This window comes from Monodelphis domestica, chromosome 2 (assembly GCF_027887165.1).
Source record: "Monodelphis domestica isolate mMonDom1 chromosome 2, mMonDom1.pri, whole genome shotgun sequence".
NCBI classification, from domain to species: domain Eukaryota; kingdom Metazoa; phylum Chordata; class Mammalia; order Didelphimorphia; family Didelphidae; genus Monodelphis; species Monodelphis domestica.
The window spans coordinates 470,616,750-470,634,067 of record NC_077228.1 but is presented as its reverse complement, the minus strand read 5'-3'; the positions used below and the strand labels follow the sequence as shown (position 1 = coordinate 470,634,067).

At 32.9% G+C, this 17,318-nt stretch overlaps 1 protein-coding gene across 2 annotated transcripts in view; it reads left to right on the top strand.

Annotated features, from left to right (window-relative positions):
• Positions 1 to 17,318, top strand: part of COL11A1 (collagen type XI alpha 1 chain) — a 298,622-nt gene that overhangs the window by 15,274 nt on the left and 266,030 nt on the right. For both annotated transcript variants that reach the window (XM_001372197.4, XM_001372220.4), the window contains exon 2: positions 14,916 to 15,083. In XM_001372197.4, coding sequence (XP_001372234.1) covers positions 14,916 to 15,083 — 168 coding nt within the window. The remainder of the gene's footprint in view (positions 1 to 14,915; positions 15,084 to 17,318) is intronic.

Sequence of the window (17,318 nt, the reverse complement as noted above, 5' to 3'; positions counted from 1 at the left end):
AGATATATATGTAGCATAAATTAAGTATATGTTGTATATATTGTATATATTATAAATGTATAACATATGTGATGTTGTATACATTACATATGTACAATATGACATAATCTATGCTAGGTCTGTATATATATACATATATATGTATATATATATATACATATATAGGTATGTATATAATGTCAGGCCCATAATTTTATATTTCATTGGTATAAATTCCCAGAGAGGAAAATTATTCTGCCAAGGCAGATGTGAATTTATTCTGTGAATTATAATCTTAGAGAGTTGTTTGTGGGCACCAAGAACTTAACTGATTTACCCAGAGTCACACAGCCACTATATGCCAAAGCTATATTCTTGAACCTGTCTTTCTGATTCCAAGACTAGTTCTCTATCCACAGTTCCATGCTGATTCTCTTTTACACCCCCTCCCACAAATCCACAAATACAGGCATATGTTTTGGCAGTCAAATACTGGATGCGCGCACACACACACACACACACACACACATATAATTCAATTAACTCAATGGATTGCTCTCCAAGATGTATGACATAGTCTGGGTAATAAGTAACATTTATACAATTTTTATATGTGATTAACAAGACCATCTTTTATAAAGAGCCAGGATTCACCTGAGGAGGCAGGCCCATGTACTTGAGTGCTTAATGATGTTAACACAATAACTTTCATAAATAATGATATCTGAAAAATTTCACTGTCAAAATTGTGATGTTCTTTCAAAATCCCCTGTGAAAATACATATATTTATTTCTGATTAATGATATAATATTGGATCATCTTCTCTACCCATATTATTTGAGAATGAAGAATTATATTTTGTAGGAATAAAGCACATTTGACCAATGTCTCAAAGTTAATAGTATTATTACTAGCACTTACTGTATAGCTTTCTTCCTACCCCCATACCTCCATGGATTTTTATTGTGAATGATTTCCTAATATAAGATTTAAACCAATTTCATCATTAATATATAGATTATGAGATATCTAAGTTGTTTTCTGATTCTAAAAATGATTTTGTTATTTTTTGCAACACTTCTCAAATTTGAATAAAGATCTTTGTAAAGGTGCCAAAAATAAACTTGTTTTAATAACTGAAAGGAAATGAAAAATGACAATAATAAGTCATATAACTCAAGGGGAAAAGAACACTTTTATCTTATTTGGAAATTTTTGTTGATGTATTTTAAGAGTATATTTTTCCATTTTTTTCAGTTCTTTGTTTTAATTTGGACCACCATTTTGTCTTAGATCATAACTAATAAAGCCTTAGACATATTACTTTAAAGAAGAGTACTCCATGGGTCATTCATCTGCTGTCCTAAATGTATTAAAGAGCTAGCATTACCTGAGAGTGGGAAGAGAAAGGGCCTAGAATTTGGCGATGAATTCCAAAAACAGCTTTGCCACTCCCCATTCACTGTATAATGATGGAAGTCGTTAGGACTCTTGGGAAGAAGATGGGGGTGTAGAGTTATAGCTCAGGGACAGGAAGGCAACTGTAGGAGATTGGAATCTACCCAGAAACCAAATGAGAGTGTCTGTTTTCAAAGATAGTTTATTTAATGGCCCTAACTCAAAGGGTTTGGTGTAGGACGTTGGGTCATGTGGCCCTCCCCAGACCATAAAATAGATCAGAATAAGCATAATTAAAAGTTAAATTGCAGGGGTGTATCATAATTGATTTTTATGATAATAAAAGTCTTTTTGATATTACCCAATTAGGATATGTAATTATAACATTGATTTCTCACATAATCAAATACACATTTCGTGCATGCTTGTCATTTCATTTTTACCAATATACAAAAGTGGACCTATAACTTTAAAACTTTTTGAACATTTGGTTTGCTTTCTGAAACTTTACATTTTAATTGTCTTAATGCCAATAGGAGGAACACTTTGTTGAGTGAAATTAAATTCTTAAGTTTTCAAAATCCAGGCTAATGTTTCATCCTGCATTTTTAAGCTAAACCACAATTTAATACCAAGCATTGCTTCAATACAATGTGTGGTATAATAATCAAACACTACAACATTTTCCAAGATGCCAGTCAAAAATATGGTTTTGGGAGAGGTTTATTTTTATTTTATTCAATAATTTATTCTTAACTGGAGAAACAATAGTATCGCTATTTATATAGTAAACACTAACTTCTTACTGAAGATGCAATTTATTAACTGTAACACTACTTGGAAAATTCTCTGTAAGTAATAGCAGATCTGAAAAAAAAAACCCTATGCTCTGGAATAGTCATTACCTTTTTAAGTAGAATTTGAAATTGCTTGCTTAAGGCAATGTGTGAACTGTCCAATTCTTCCATTATGTACTTTCCTTTGAATACAAAGATGATACAGGGTGCTAAGGGATCTCATCAACTACATTGAATTAAAAAACAACACTACCACTTTTAGGAGATGAAAATCAAGGAGAGGAAAATTGGATGAATATAAAAATATGGCATGAGACCAGCCTAGGATCAGGAGCTCTAAATCTCAGAATGAGCTGAATTTGGAAAAGAATGTTGATTGACATCAATCAGTCCACAAACATTGCTAGGCACAGTACTAAGTGCTGAGAAAAAGAAAGACAAAGCAAAAACAAACCTGTTCTCAGGGAGCTTATATTCTAGTGGGGAGAGAATTTATAGATGTATGTAGAAATGGAAGGTGACCTTAGTAGGGAGACCTTAGTGGCTGATGGACCTGGGAAAGGTTTCATATAGGAGCTGAGTTTTGACCCAATTCTTTTTTTTTTAACCCTTACCTTCTGTCTTAGAATGAATACTGTGTATTGGTTTCAAGGTAGAAGGGCTATAAATTCTAGGCAATGGTAGTTGTGACTTGCCCAGGGTCAAATAGGTAGGAAGTGTCTGAGGCCAGATTTTAACCCAGGATCTCCCCTTTCTAGGCTTGGCTCTCAATCCACTGAGCCATCTAGCTGCCCCATTTTTGACCTAATTAATAAAGAAAGTGAGGGATTATAGAAGGCAAAGGTGAGTAATGAAAGCAAGTTCTAGCAAAAGCTTGGAGATGAGAAATGGGGAGGGTGGTATGTGAGAAGTAGCAATTGAGTTAATCTAGTTAGGCTATATATACAGTTCATGAGAGTAATTTGCAAAGAGAGGAAGGGTCTTTGTTGTGAAGAGTTTGAAATGCTTGGCTAAAGACTTCTAGTTGATCATATGAGTATCATCCATATTGATAACTATTAGGCAGCTAGATGGTGAAATGGATGGAATGCCAGGCCTAGATTTTAAATAGAGCCTCAAACACTTATTAGCTATGTGACTCTGGGTAAGTCACTTATCCCCGTTTGCCTCAGTTACCTCATCTGTAAGATGAGCTGGAGAAGGAAATGGCAAGCCCCTCCACTATCTATATAGCACTTTAAGTTTTGAAGACCAATTATAATTATTTTCTCATTTTATCTTTATCATGGCCCTGAGTAGTAAATGCTATTATTATCTTTATTTTACAGATGAGGAAACTGAGGGACTAATAATGATTTGCTTAGGGTCAGAGTTAGTAGGTATCTGAGGCAACACAAGATCTCAGGTCTTCCTGAATCTGTGTCCAACTCTTCATCCACTGTAGTAGCTAGTTACCAGCACAGGAAAATTATTACAAGAAAAAGTACAAATATCTCAATTAAAAAAAATGAAACATAATAGAATCTATAAACAATAGGCCACTGACATTTATTATGACTCCTAGGAAAAATCTAGAATACAGAATTAAAAATATGTTGGCAAAGATTAAGAAATAGAATGGTGATTATAAGGAACCAATATAGATTTATTTAGAATAGGCCAGGTGAGGGGTAGCTAAGTGGTTCAGTAGATAGAGAGTCAGACCTCAAGACAGCAGGTTCTGCATTTAAATCTGAATACAGATGATTCCCTGGACAAGTCACTTAACTGAAATTGTCTAGCCCAGCATTGGCAAAGTATTGCCACATGTGCCAAGCTGGCACTGGATTGTATGCTCCATTCTCCTTCTTCCCAGTGCCAAAGGACATTTTTTGCATGTCCCGCCCCTCTGTCAAACTGCCCAAAGGGACCACTTCCTCCACTCTCTGAGGTAATGGGGAGGGGGACTCACAGGCAGTTTGAAGTTGTAGTTAGGGCATGTGAACTTGAAAACCTTCACCAATGCTGGTCTAACCTATACTGCTCTTCTCCTTGGAACCAATACTTAGTATTGACTCTAAGATAGAAGGTAAGGGTTTAAAAAAGAATAGGTCATATGAGACTAATTCCTTTTTTTTTTTAAACAGGATTACTAAACTAGTTGATAACTAGAATAGTAGAGCTACAGTTTACATATATTTTAGCAAATAAGTTGATAAAGTGTCTCATGCGATTCTTGTAGTGAAGATGAAAAGTTATGGATTTGATGTTATCAGATCAGTTCAGAAGTGGTTGGCCACCATTTTAAAAAATATTGTTTATGGTTTCATGTTAATGTGGCAGAAAGTACCCCCAATGACTTATGCCTTGTGCTATTTAAGATTTTATCAATGACTTGGAGAAAATTATAGATTGTATACTCATAAAATTTGGTGATGACACAAAGTAATAAAGACAGGAGGTGGATACAGTCAGGTTCCAGAAGATTCTTGACAGGCTTGAGCAATGGGCTAAATTTTTTATGAAATTCATTAGACATAAATGTAAACTTTTCTACTTGTGTAAAAAATCAGCTTCATATATATAATATAGGCAAAATGTATAGGTAGTTGTTTTGGACAAGATATTAAGATTTTAGTGGTTGCCAAGCTCAAAATGGGTCAAAAGTATGATATTGCAGCAAAAAAAATATTTTTCCCGTCATGTGATATCTTAATAGATGATAGTTCCTCTATATTCTGCCCTTGTGAGATCTTGTCTGTAGTATTATGTTTATTTCTGAGTACTACTATTTAATAAAGACATTGATGAGCTAGCAAGTGGCCAAAAGAGTACAATCAGTATGGTGACTATCCTTGAGTTCATGTCATATCTAGATTAACTAGTTGAAGGTTGATGGAATATTTTTAGCCTGAGAAGAAAAAATGTGTATGCACATGATAATGGTGTGCAAGTATTTGGAATATTGTCATGTGGAAGTAGAACTATACATATTTATTCTTTTTGATTTAAGAAGATAGAACCAGGAACAATGGGCAGAAGTTGCAAAGAGAGAAATTTGGGCTCAAGGTCAGTAAAAATGTAAAACCTAGCCAGAACCAAACACTGGGATCAGTGGATTGGGGATAGACATCACCATGAGGGAGGGTAAATATACCAATGAGAGAGAAGTACTTCTAGAGCTAGTAGTTGTTTGATATTCTCATCTTCCTTCTGTTGCTTAGATTGGGGGCATTGGGGTGAGAGAGGAACAAATAGACAAGCAGGTAGACACAGTCAGACAGGCAGGCAGGCAGAGACAAGGAGAGACAAGAGAGAGAGAGAGAGAGAGAGAGAGAGAGAGAGAGAGAATTAGAGAAAAAGTCTTCAACAATAAAAATGTAGTTTGTAAAACTGACATTATGTATACATTACCCTTCTGCCTCTGGTGGTTGAGGCCATAGGAGTAGGTCATTGATTGAGGGACCTTTAGAATATCGTTAAGTCTGGAAATTCTACTTGTGAGATTCCTTAAAATTAGACTATAACTACTCTTGATTATGACCAAGTTGGCAATTCAGTAGCCTGCACATTCCACCATAGGTTACCAATAGAATTCATATTGCAATGCCAAATATCTTCCAAATGGTTGTAAGTAGGTCATTAAGTGAAGGATAAAACCTAAAGGAGTTTTATCATGTTTCTCTTAACATCTGATAGAGCTGCTTCAGGCAACTCCTTCCACATCCTGTGCTTGTGAAGCTGAACTTTAAAATATACGCAGAAGACTTTATAATGTTTCTAGCAAATCTGTCTTATTAGCTTTGGTCTGTTATCCAAGCTTATTGAAATGTTTTTGAGATTCTTATTTTTCATCCACTAGATTAACCATCCCTCTAATTTTTGTATCACTTAATTCCTTAATTAAAAATGCTAACCAGAGCAGAACCAAGATCAGATGTCTATGGCATCCCACTAGAGAAGTCAATTCTTCTCTCCTCCATGCCATAAGAATATATTAAGTCATTACAACATGTGGGATAGGATATTAGACTTGGGGTACAGAAAGATTAAAACAAGACAATCCATATTCTTAAGGAACTAATTTTCCATTGGAAATGAGGGAATGATCTATTAATTGACACTTTATTTTACATAAGTAGATGCTTGAGCTAGGGTTTTATAATTTTCTGAAGAGTTAGATAAAGGAATATTCATGTAAAAGAGAGGATTGAGGGACACTAATGCATTGCTGGTGTAGTTGTGAATTGGTGCAACCATTCTTGAGGGCAATTTGGAATTTTGCCTAAAAAGCTTTAAATGACTGGCTGCCCTTTGATCCAGCCACACTTCTGCTGAGTTTATACCCCAAAGAGATAATAAGGGGGGAAAAAAGCTTGTACAAAAATATTCATAGCTGTGCTGTTTTTGGTGGCAAAATATTAGAAAATGAGGGGGTGTCCATTGATTGGGGAATGGATGAATAAATTGTGGTATATACTGGTGATGGAATATTATTGTGCTAAAAGGAATAAAGAAATGGAGGAATTCCATGTGAACTGGAATGACCTCCAGGAATTGATGCAGAGCAAGAGGAGCCAAACCAGAAGAGCAATGTACACAGAGACAGATACATTATGGCACAATAGAATTAATAAACTTTTCTACCAGAAGCAATGCAACTCAGGACAATCCAGAGGAACTTGTGAGAAAGAATGCTATCCACATCCAGAAAAAGAACTATGGAACCAGAAATACATTAAAAAATATACATGCTTGATCACATAGTGCGATAGGGATGTGATTAGTGTTTTGATGTTAAAAGATCACTCTACTGCAAATATGAATAATATAAAAATTTGTTTTGAAAAGTGATGAATATATAACCCAGTGGAACAGCTCGTCAGCTTTAGGAGGGGGAACGAGAGAGTGGGGGAGGGGGGTAATGAAGCATGTAACCATGGAAAAATATTCCAAATAAATAAAAAAAGAAATGAAATCCTCACCAAAATAAAAATAAAATAAAAGAGGATTGAAATATAAAACTATGCCTGTAACGTCATAGGGCATTCTTAGGAAAGGAAGCTCCTTTTAACAACGTAGGTCAGTAGAGAATTACCTAGAGCACTGGGAAGTTCTAGGCTTGTCTGGGACCTCTCAGTCAGTCTGTAACAAAGGCAGAACTTGAATTTAGTCATACATAAGTGGCACATTCTTCTGTATTTACCCTGACATCTAGACACTTAATTTTCCTTTACTTTTATATTGCCCTATATGATGGGTGTGAGGCGGTACCTCAGAATTATTTCAATTTGCCTTTCTCTAATCAAGAGGGATATAGGACATTTTTTTCATATGTTTTCATCTAAGATTGCATATCCATATCCTATGATCATTAAGCAATTGGGGAATGACTTAGATTCTTATAAATTTGACTTAGTTCTTTACATATTTGAGAAATGAGATCTTCATCAGAGAAATTTGTTATACATTTTTCCCAGTTTGTTGTTTTTCTTCTAATCTTGGTTGCATTGATTTTGTTTGTACAAAACCTTTCTAATTTGGTATAATCAAAATTATTCATTTTATATCCTGTAATGTTCTCTATCTCTTTTTTGGTCATAAATTGCTTCTTTCTCCATAGATCTGACTGGTAAACTATTCTATGTTCCCCTAATTTACTTATGATGTCACTCTTTATGTTTAAATCATATATCTATTTTGATCATATCTTGGTATAGGGTATGAGATATTGATCTAAACCTAATTTTTGCCATGCTGTTTTCTAATTTTCCCAGCAGTTTTTGTCACACAGTGAGTGATTATTCCTAAAAGCTAGAATCTTTAGGCTTATCAATACTGGATTGCTGAGATCATTTACCCCCAATCTATTCTATTAATCCACATTTATTTCTTAGCCAACATCAGATTGTTTTGATGATTATTGTTTTATTGTATAGTGTAAGATCTGGTACTACTAGGCCACTATCTTTCACATTTTCTTTTCATTAGTACCCTTAATATTCTTGACCTTTTGTTCTTAAAGATGAATTTTGTTATTATTTTTCTAGTTTTATATTTTTGGTAGTTTGATTGGTATGGCACTGAATAAGTAAATTAATTTAGGTAGGATTGCCAGATGAGTCTTTTTATCCCATTTCCTAGCCCTTACCACTCTTTTGTCTTGGAACCAATACACAGTATTGACTCTAAGAAAAAAGGTAAGTGTTTTAAAAATATGAGATACATATGGATTTCCACATTGTAATCTTGAAAATACTGTTGCTATTTTTACTATATTTTGCTTATTTCCTTTTTTTCCTGAGAAATTCCATATAATTCATAGGAATATATTGGTATTTTGACTTTTGGAATCACTAGTGCCTCTCAATTTCATTACTTGCCTACATAGGTTTTTCCTCATATCTACAGTGTTTAGTCCTCTATCCTCCCAAATTAAGGGAGAAGAGAATAAACATGTATTAAGGACTTACTATGTTCCAGTCACCATGATAATCCCTTTACAAATTATTTGTAAACTTGATCCTTACAATTCTGGGCGGTAGGTGCTATTATTATCCCCACATCACATTGAGGAAACTGAGGAATATAAATGCCTTGCCTAGAATCATATACTTAATAAGTCTGAGAAGAATTTTAAACTCAAGGCTCAGCTTTCTTTTTACTATGCCACCTCTCCACAAAATATATATATTTTATCTCTCTCTCTCTCTATCCTATTTCCTTACATTAGAATGTAAGCTCCTTGAGGGCAAGGGCTTTTCAATTTTGATTTTTTACCACCAACACCTAGCATAGTGCATAGCAGATAGTAGATGCTCAATAAACAAGATGAATTGAATTGTTAAATTATTTTAGCCCTCCAAAATGTAAACCAGAAAGATAAATGATATTGATACTATTATAATACAAAATAAATCAGTGCAGGTAATATATATTCAAAATAGATCAAATAAATATTGATCATATACAATTAATATTATTGTATAACAAATAAATATTGATCACATCATTAATTTAAATAATAATTTAATTTAAGATTTTTAATGCACAAAAAATCATCTCATTTGATTCTCACCAACAGTCACCAATAGGCAAGATGCAATCTTTTTAGCCAAAGGAGAAGGCATGATTCAAATAATAATGATAATAATATTACATTTATATGGTTTCTCCTTTTAAAGCTTATAAGTGCCTTTGGTAGAACTCTGTCAAGTATAAATATTAATTATTATTATCTGCATTTTATAAATGAAGAAACTGGAGGTAAGATAATTTAAATGACTTGTCAAAGTTCACATAATAAGTGCTCAATTTAGGATTCCATACTAGATCTCTTGACACCAAGGCCAGTTACTTTTTTTGCACAAGTATTGGATATTCCTCTCAACATATTTCATTTTGTTCTGTGGATTTATTTTTACATTGGGAGAGTTTGAAAGTATATATAACTATCACAGATATAATAAAATTGTTGAAGAAGTCACAAAAAGTTTATATCATCACTAGAAACAAAACAACAAAAAAAATTAGTACCTATGAAGCAATGGTGACAGATAAAACAATTTATGGCAAATTACTAATCATATTCACATATAAATGCTTAAAATGACATATAGACTTGCATACAATAGCATGTGCTATTTATAATTATTGCAATTTAGGGCGCAATAGATGGAAAATGTAGTTGGGTGGTGATGTACACTTCTATAATCCTAGCTATTAGGGGAGGCTGAAGTTTGGAAGGTAGATTATTTGAGCTCAGAAATTCTGAACTGCATTAGGGTTAAATCTGATCTGTATCTACACTAAGTTCTACACTATTATTGTAAGCTCTTGCCAGAAGGTGACCCATCTCCCTAAATTTACCCAGGGAAATGGCCCATGTTGGAAAAAGAGAGCAGGTTAAAACTTCCTTGCTAATCATTATTAGGATGGGGCCTGTGAATGGTCACTGAAATTCCAGCCTGGTTGAGATAAGGAGACTCAATCTCAAAATAAATAAAGTAAAATACAAAATGTAATGTTCAGATTTAAAAAAAAAACACAAAAAGTACTACTGGTCGCATTCTACTTTGTTGAGTAGATATAAGAAATCATGATGATCACATTTCCCTCAGCTAAAACCAGCCCTGGTGTTGCTGTTGTGAAATGGAGAAAATGCAAGATATCCCTTAGAAAGATTAAAGGTTTTACATAATGATGGAAATTATTTGATTTCCACTTTGTTTCATGTTAGATATCTAATGAGACTAGCATTCTTAGAGGAATATTTCTTTCTCTAAGAAGTCTTTCTTGAACCCTTTAACCAAAATTGACATTTCTTTTCTCTGGATTCCATAATCCTCATTTGAAACACATAAGTTTTCTGAAGTTATATAATCCCAACTGTTTTACTGCCTCCCTTTCCTAATCCTTCCTGGAGCTGGCAAGCAGTTTGATCTGAGTATTCATATATTATCATGCAAAACATATTTCCATTTTATTCATTTTTGTAAGAGAATAATTATATAAAATTCAAGCCCCCAAATAAAATTTAAAATAAACTAAAGTGAAAAATTGATTGCTTTGATCTTCATTCCAAGCTGAGAGTAGATAAGTCTATCAAGCTGATCATTCCACATATATTGGGTTACTGTGTACAGTGTTCTGGTTCTTCTTATTTCACTCTGCATCAGTTCAAGTAGGCCTCTCCAGGTATTTCTGAAATTATCCTGTTCATTTATTACAGCACAATAATATTCCATCACCATTATATGTCACAATTTTGTGCAGCCATTCCCCAGCTGATGGACATCCCTTTAATTTCCAATTATTTGCCACTACAAAAACAGCAGCTATATTTTTTATACAAGTAGATTGCCCCCTTCCCCCTTTTTTTATCTCTTTGTTATACAGGATCCAAAGGTATGCATTATTTTATAGCCTTTGCGAAGTTCCAAATTGCCCTCCAAAATGGTTGGATCAGTTCACAAATCTGCCAATAATGAATGCATTAGTGTCTCAATTTTGTCATATCTCTTACAACATTTATCACTTTCTTTTACTGTCCTATTGGCTAATCTGATAGGTGTTAGGTGATACCTCAGAGTTGTTTTAATTTGTATTTTTCTAATTAAGAGTGATTTAGAACTTTTTTCCATATGAATATTGATAGCTTTGATTTATTCATCTAAAAACTGCTTGTTCCTATCCTTTGGCCAATTGTCAATTGGGGAATGTGTATAGTAATTCTTAATAAAGACTTGTTAACGATTGAGTGATATCATGCAAACTCCTGAGGAAAGGGGTTGTTTTGTGCAATTTTGTTTGTCCTATGGTTCCTAGCATGACATCTTGCCTGTTCTAGGTACTCAGCACATATTTATTGAATAAATAAATGGAAAATATCATCTTTGGCATTATAAATCTTTTTACACTGGAAAGAGCCTATGAAAAGCTCACTATGGGTCAAGGAAAGAGATATGATGGCTAACATACTTTGTCTCACTCTTTTCTGGATGCTCTCCTAATAATAGTACACATCTTAATCTCCATTATTGTTGTATAGAAGAGATATTGTGCATGCCATGGCCAAACATTTTTTACCTTAACCCACTCTTTTGGGAAACGATAGAAGTTACAAACCTAAATTGGCCATCACTCGATAACTGACACAGACAGTACAATGAACATAGGTTCAAATTCCCCTTCTGACACTTATTTTGTGACCTATCCCCTATGTAATAGACTAGATTGAAATCATAAATCCTTCATATGAATTAGCAGACATTGGATGGATCTGGGGAATCTTTGTTTTCAGCAATAAATATTCATTTAATGTCTTCTGTTTATGCTTCCTTGTGACTTTGAGGCAATATAAGAAGAGAAAAAAACCACATAATTTTCATTAGCCATAGACTTACACCTTTAGGAATCCAACTATTCACTCATGAGGCAATTTGAAAAAAGAGAATATTAGAAAATACAACATTAATAACATAATTATTCGTATAAACTTAAAGGGAAAGTTCTGAATTTTTTTCCATGGGCTCTTCAACTTTTCCTTGTATTTTCTATATAATTAAATGAAAATTATGCCAGTACTTCTAGATAATTCAAAGTTTGGCATTCTAATGGACCTTTTACCTCATTAATGTGAATTTACCCTCTAATGATGCAACTAACTGGTCATCTATGCCTATCGGTTTAGTATAATGTTCTCTTCTAAATTTCCCACAGGAAGTAATTCACTCCATTTTTCTGTAGGCTCTAATTTCAGTCTCATGAACATGCATGGATACCAATGGAAAGCATAGAACTATCTTTTCTATGTGATTGCCTGACTTTATTTTCCAGTAATACATTTAGCAATGTCTTTCCCATGCCTCCTTGAGCCTCTCCCTTGCCTTTTGGATGACCTTCAATTTTTCTTTTCTTAACATTGGATTATTCCATGACATAGCATCAGGAAAAGAATATTGTTCATTATTTGGACTTTCATTTAAAAAAGAACTTTGAGAGAATTAAAAACACCAAAAAATTTCCCAAGAGAGAGTCTAGCTTCATCTCCTTCTCCTGTTCAACTCTGAGTGTAACTGATTATCCCTGCTCTCCCTGCATGGTGTCTTCCTTGCTATTTATGCTGATGTACCAATTTTATTTCTTGAACTGCATATCAATTCTGGACGACAGATATTCTTCAATGAATTTTTTGGCAGATTGGCTATTATCTTTTTCTTTTATATTTTTGTAGTCATTATATAGATTGATTACTTTCTTGTTATTGTTTTTTTTTTTTATTTTCTCTTACCTCATTTTGAATTGGCCACCTGAGATTTTACAAATGAGCTTATATTCTAAATTGGGCTAGACTGAATGCTGCTGTAGCTCTCTACTTAGCTATAAGTTCAAATAAATTTTGGTTTGTCAGTTTCCAAGTTTTTTTTGGTCTCCTTGTTAGGACAATCAATTTATATTGATTAAACTGCCTTTGGAAATGGTGGTTTTATGTGTCAGTGTCTCTTCTACCTAATTCCTCTGTTTTAGTCAAATTTCTGTAAACATTTTAGGTGCAGGTGTCTCAATGAACTATTCTTATTTTTGTTCTTTCTTTTTCTTGGACATTGATTCTTATCTACTCTGAACTTGATGTTAGTAACTTATTGTGCTCAAGTGACATAGTCTTCAAGAAGTTCTATCTCATTATGAAAATGTTTGAATCAGAGCCACAATTATGATAAAATATTTGAACTCAAGCAGCTAATATGGTTATTACTTCCCACTTCAATTCCTAATCATTTTCTGTGCATTAAAATGAATTAATTTGGGAGGCATTTAATATATATAATATCTTAATTATTTTTAAGGTTTTTATAGTGATAACCCTTTGGGTCATTCTAAATAAATGCCTTTGAAATACTCTCATTTCTTATTTTTGAATACAATTTTCCAACATAATTGTTAACTTTTCCCTATGATCAGTCCATTGAAATCCGATTTAATTTTGAGCATGTTATTCAGATTTTCATAGAATTTCTCTACCTCATCATCTACAACAAATGAGCTCATAACCACCAATTCTTTGCATGATAAGTTTTGTTAAGGCTGCTTCTAACCACAACAGTGTCTGGATATTCCCATGAAATGATGTTTACTAATGTCTTTGGGAAATCTATTTTATCAACTCTTCCTACATTTGCCTTTTGAGAATTATCTTGAAATCAAACTTACATTTATTGGCTACTTTTATTTTTTCCTTGCTTCATTTATAGTAAATATATCAAGATAGATCTGATTCAGTCCCTTCAGTTAATATAACCATGACTTAACAGATCACTAGATAAGGACCTTCCATTTACAGGTCTAACAACCAAGTTAAAATTTATTAGTATTCCAAAATCCGTGAATCTTAGGGCCCTCTGCACCTTTTTTATTCCCTTCTGTTACCTTTTTTATTCCCTTCTGTTATCCTTGTTTCAGAAATAGAATGGGTCTTCTCAGGACTAGTGGCCATATTGAATTTTTCCAAAGTTCTACAGGTTGCCATGGCAAAATAATTTGTCACCAAGTGGCTGGTCTGGTGTTAATAAAATCTTCTCTGCTTAGCTAGGTGGGTCTTAGGAAAGCAGACATTTTCATTATGTTCATTATCAAAGCCCTTTCAGTATATTAGTAGAAGTTAAAGCTTGTGCTTAACTGGCATAGCTTTTGAAAATCCAGGGTTACTTCAGTGCTATAATAATGTATTTGCGTAGGAGTTTGTTGAAACAATGCTTGATTTTTATAATAAAATTTGAATACACTAATTTTAGTATTTGGTAACACTTTGAATAGCTGGATGGTGGATAATTAAATGTTAAAGGAAGATGATTAATATGGGTGGGTTATATATTTATAATAATTTCATTATTCAGATTTAATAAAGATTATATAAATAATTAATATGTTCTTTTTTACCTTCTTAATTTTCTGAATTTTCTATCTCCCTAAAAGCTTATTTATTTAAGGTTTGTGTTAAATGACAAATGATAAACTATTAAAAGCACTAAATTATTTTTCATTATCTTTTTCCTTGATTTTAATTCCTTTTTGTTTATCTGGACAGTTCATTGTTGAAAGGATCATGCCCCAAAATATCAAACTATTATGCTAAATGATGCATGATTATTACTTGCATCTTTTGATTATAATATTGAACCATTCATTTTATTTAAAACCTGCATTTTTCTCATGTCAGATTATCAGAGTCAGTAATCTTTTTTCTCTCTCTTTTTTTCCAGCTACACCAGTTGATGTGCTAAAAGCATTAGAGTTTCATAATTCACCAGAGGGAATATCAAAAACAGCAGGATTCTGCACAAACAGGAGGAATTCAAAAGGCTCAGATACTGCTTATAAAGTTACAAAACAAGCACAGATCAGTGCCCCCACAAAACAGCTATATCCAGGTGAGTTTATAATGGTCTACATTGTACTTCATGATCTACAAACTTCTCTGGGAGTCTAGTGCTATTTTTGATCATTTAAATAATTCATGGAATTTGATAACATTTCAAATTCACAAATGACTTCTAGTACAAATGAATAATTAAACAATCCATTAATTTGGGAATAAAAGACCTCATTTGATATAAGCCTAGAAAATAGGTCCACCTGAAGACTTTTATCATGTATAAATCTGTTTCAAGATGTCAAGATGTGAATCACCATCTCACAGCTAAAACCTCCCTCATTCTTTAATTGTCATATATTTATCATTTCCACTTCAAGTACTCCTCAAATCTCTTTAGAACAGGAACCCTTTTTATGTGTCTCTATACCCCATAGTACTTAGAATACAGCAGTTACCCAATACTTCCAGTTTGATGAGCTGAGAAAAGTTAACTTGTGTATCTTGAGAACCTTTTCATGGTCTTAAAAATAAGTTGAAAAATTCAAAGGTTCATATTGAACAAATAGATGAATAAAGATTTAAAACCAGCTAGTTGATGAAGGCATCTAGATGACTCAGTGGACTGAGAACCAAGCCTATAGATAGGAGGTCCTAGGTTCAAATCTGGTCTCAAACACTTCCTAGCTGTGTGATCCCAGGTGAGTGACTTTATCTTAATTGCCTAGCCTTTTCTGCTCTTCTGCCTTGGAACCAATACACAGTATTGATTCTAAGATGGAAGATGAGGGTTTTTTAAAAATTAGTTGAGTTTAAAGAGGTCATGTCATTCAGTTACTACTTAGTATTTCTACCAATATTCTATAAATGCATTTTCAAAAGATGCTTCTTATTGCAAACATTTTTATATTTCCTGATTAATGTTTAAATGCTATTTTCATACATGTTTTCCATGGCTATAACTGTCAAATGGTGCAAAAACATCTCAAAAAATTATTCACATGTTTTTACTTCTTCAGAAGTTATCCAAAATGCCAGAAGATATTCTCATTTTAAAATATCATCTGCCATTTTGGTTTAAGACCAAACAATACATGATCAAATATATGATGGATTGCTTGGAATCCTGGTCCAGAATTGGGAATCATATTAAAAATAGCTACATTCTCATAAAGACAGTTTAAGACAAATCTCAGTTGACTTTTCCCACAAAATAATAGCTTATATGTGCATCTTGACAACATTTAGCATTAAGAAAAATTTGACCAAATTTAGTCAGTTACTTTAAAGTTATCCTACAAGGCCAGAAAGTACAAATTACCCAATTAGTTTAAGTAAATCATACACTTAGTTTTACAAAATTTCTCATTCATAATGGTAATCTCATTGTTTTTATTAATTCCAGTCTAATTTTGCACAAGAAAATGTGGTAATAAGTGATTACTTAAAATGATTCAAGTCAACAGGTCTAAATCTTAGAGCTCTAAATCTATAATCCAATGACCCAATTAGAGTTTAGAATGTGCATAGATTATTATTCTCTGCCTAGGCATTCTGACACTGAAAGTTGGCATTTTCTTAGTAGGGTTGCTGGGAGTAAGACACTATTCTCATATTCTACACATGCATTTCAGACATTCACTACTTTGCTTTTCAACCGTGAAGAAATAGAAAATTAAGAATGCAAAGTTGAAAATGATACATTTGGGAATAAGGGACCTATAGAATCACATAGATATTTACATACATTTTTATAAAATTATTACTTATATAATTTATGAATCAAATTCAATTCTTAATCCCCCTCTACCCTCCCACAAAATTATTAATTCTAAAAATAATTTTCGATAGATCCAAAATATCAATAAGAATAATCACATACTTAGTTGATCATGTTCTTCATTTGTCATTGAAATTATCTCATATATATTTATGTGTGTGTATAATATAGATAATTTCAATGCCAAAAGAGGATATGTATAAATATAGCATATCTATTTACTATAATTAAAGGATACAGAATTCAAAAAAGTATCCTTATATACATGCATACTTACATATGCTCATTTATACATATTATATGTAAATATATATATGTATGTTTTAACTTAATCTATACTATGGCTTCCTTTATCCAAAGTAATTAAAATGGCCATTTTAATTTGATTTTGTTGATGATAGGAAGCTGTAAAAGTTTGTAGATTTGTGGTTAAAAGACATAACTGAGCAAGTGAGAGCAGTCTAGAAGAAGCAATAAATGAAAATGACCAGTCATATATCTTCCCGTCTAGGG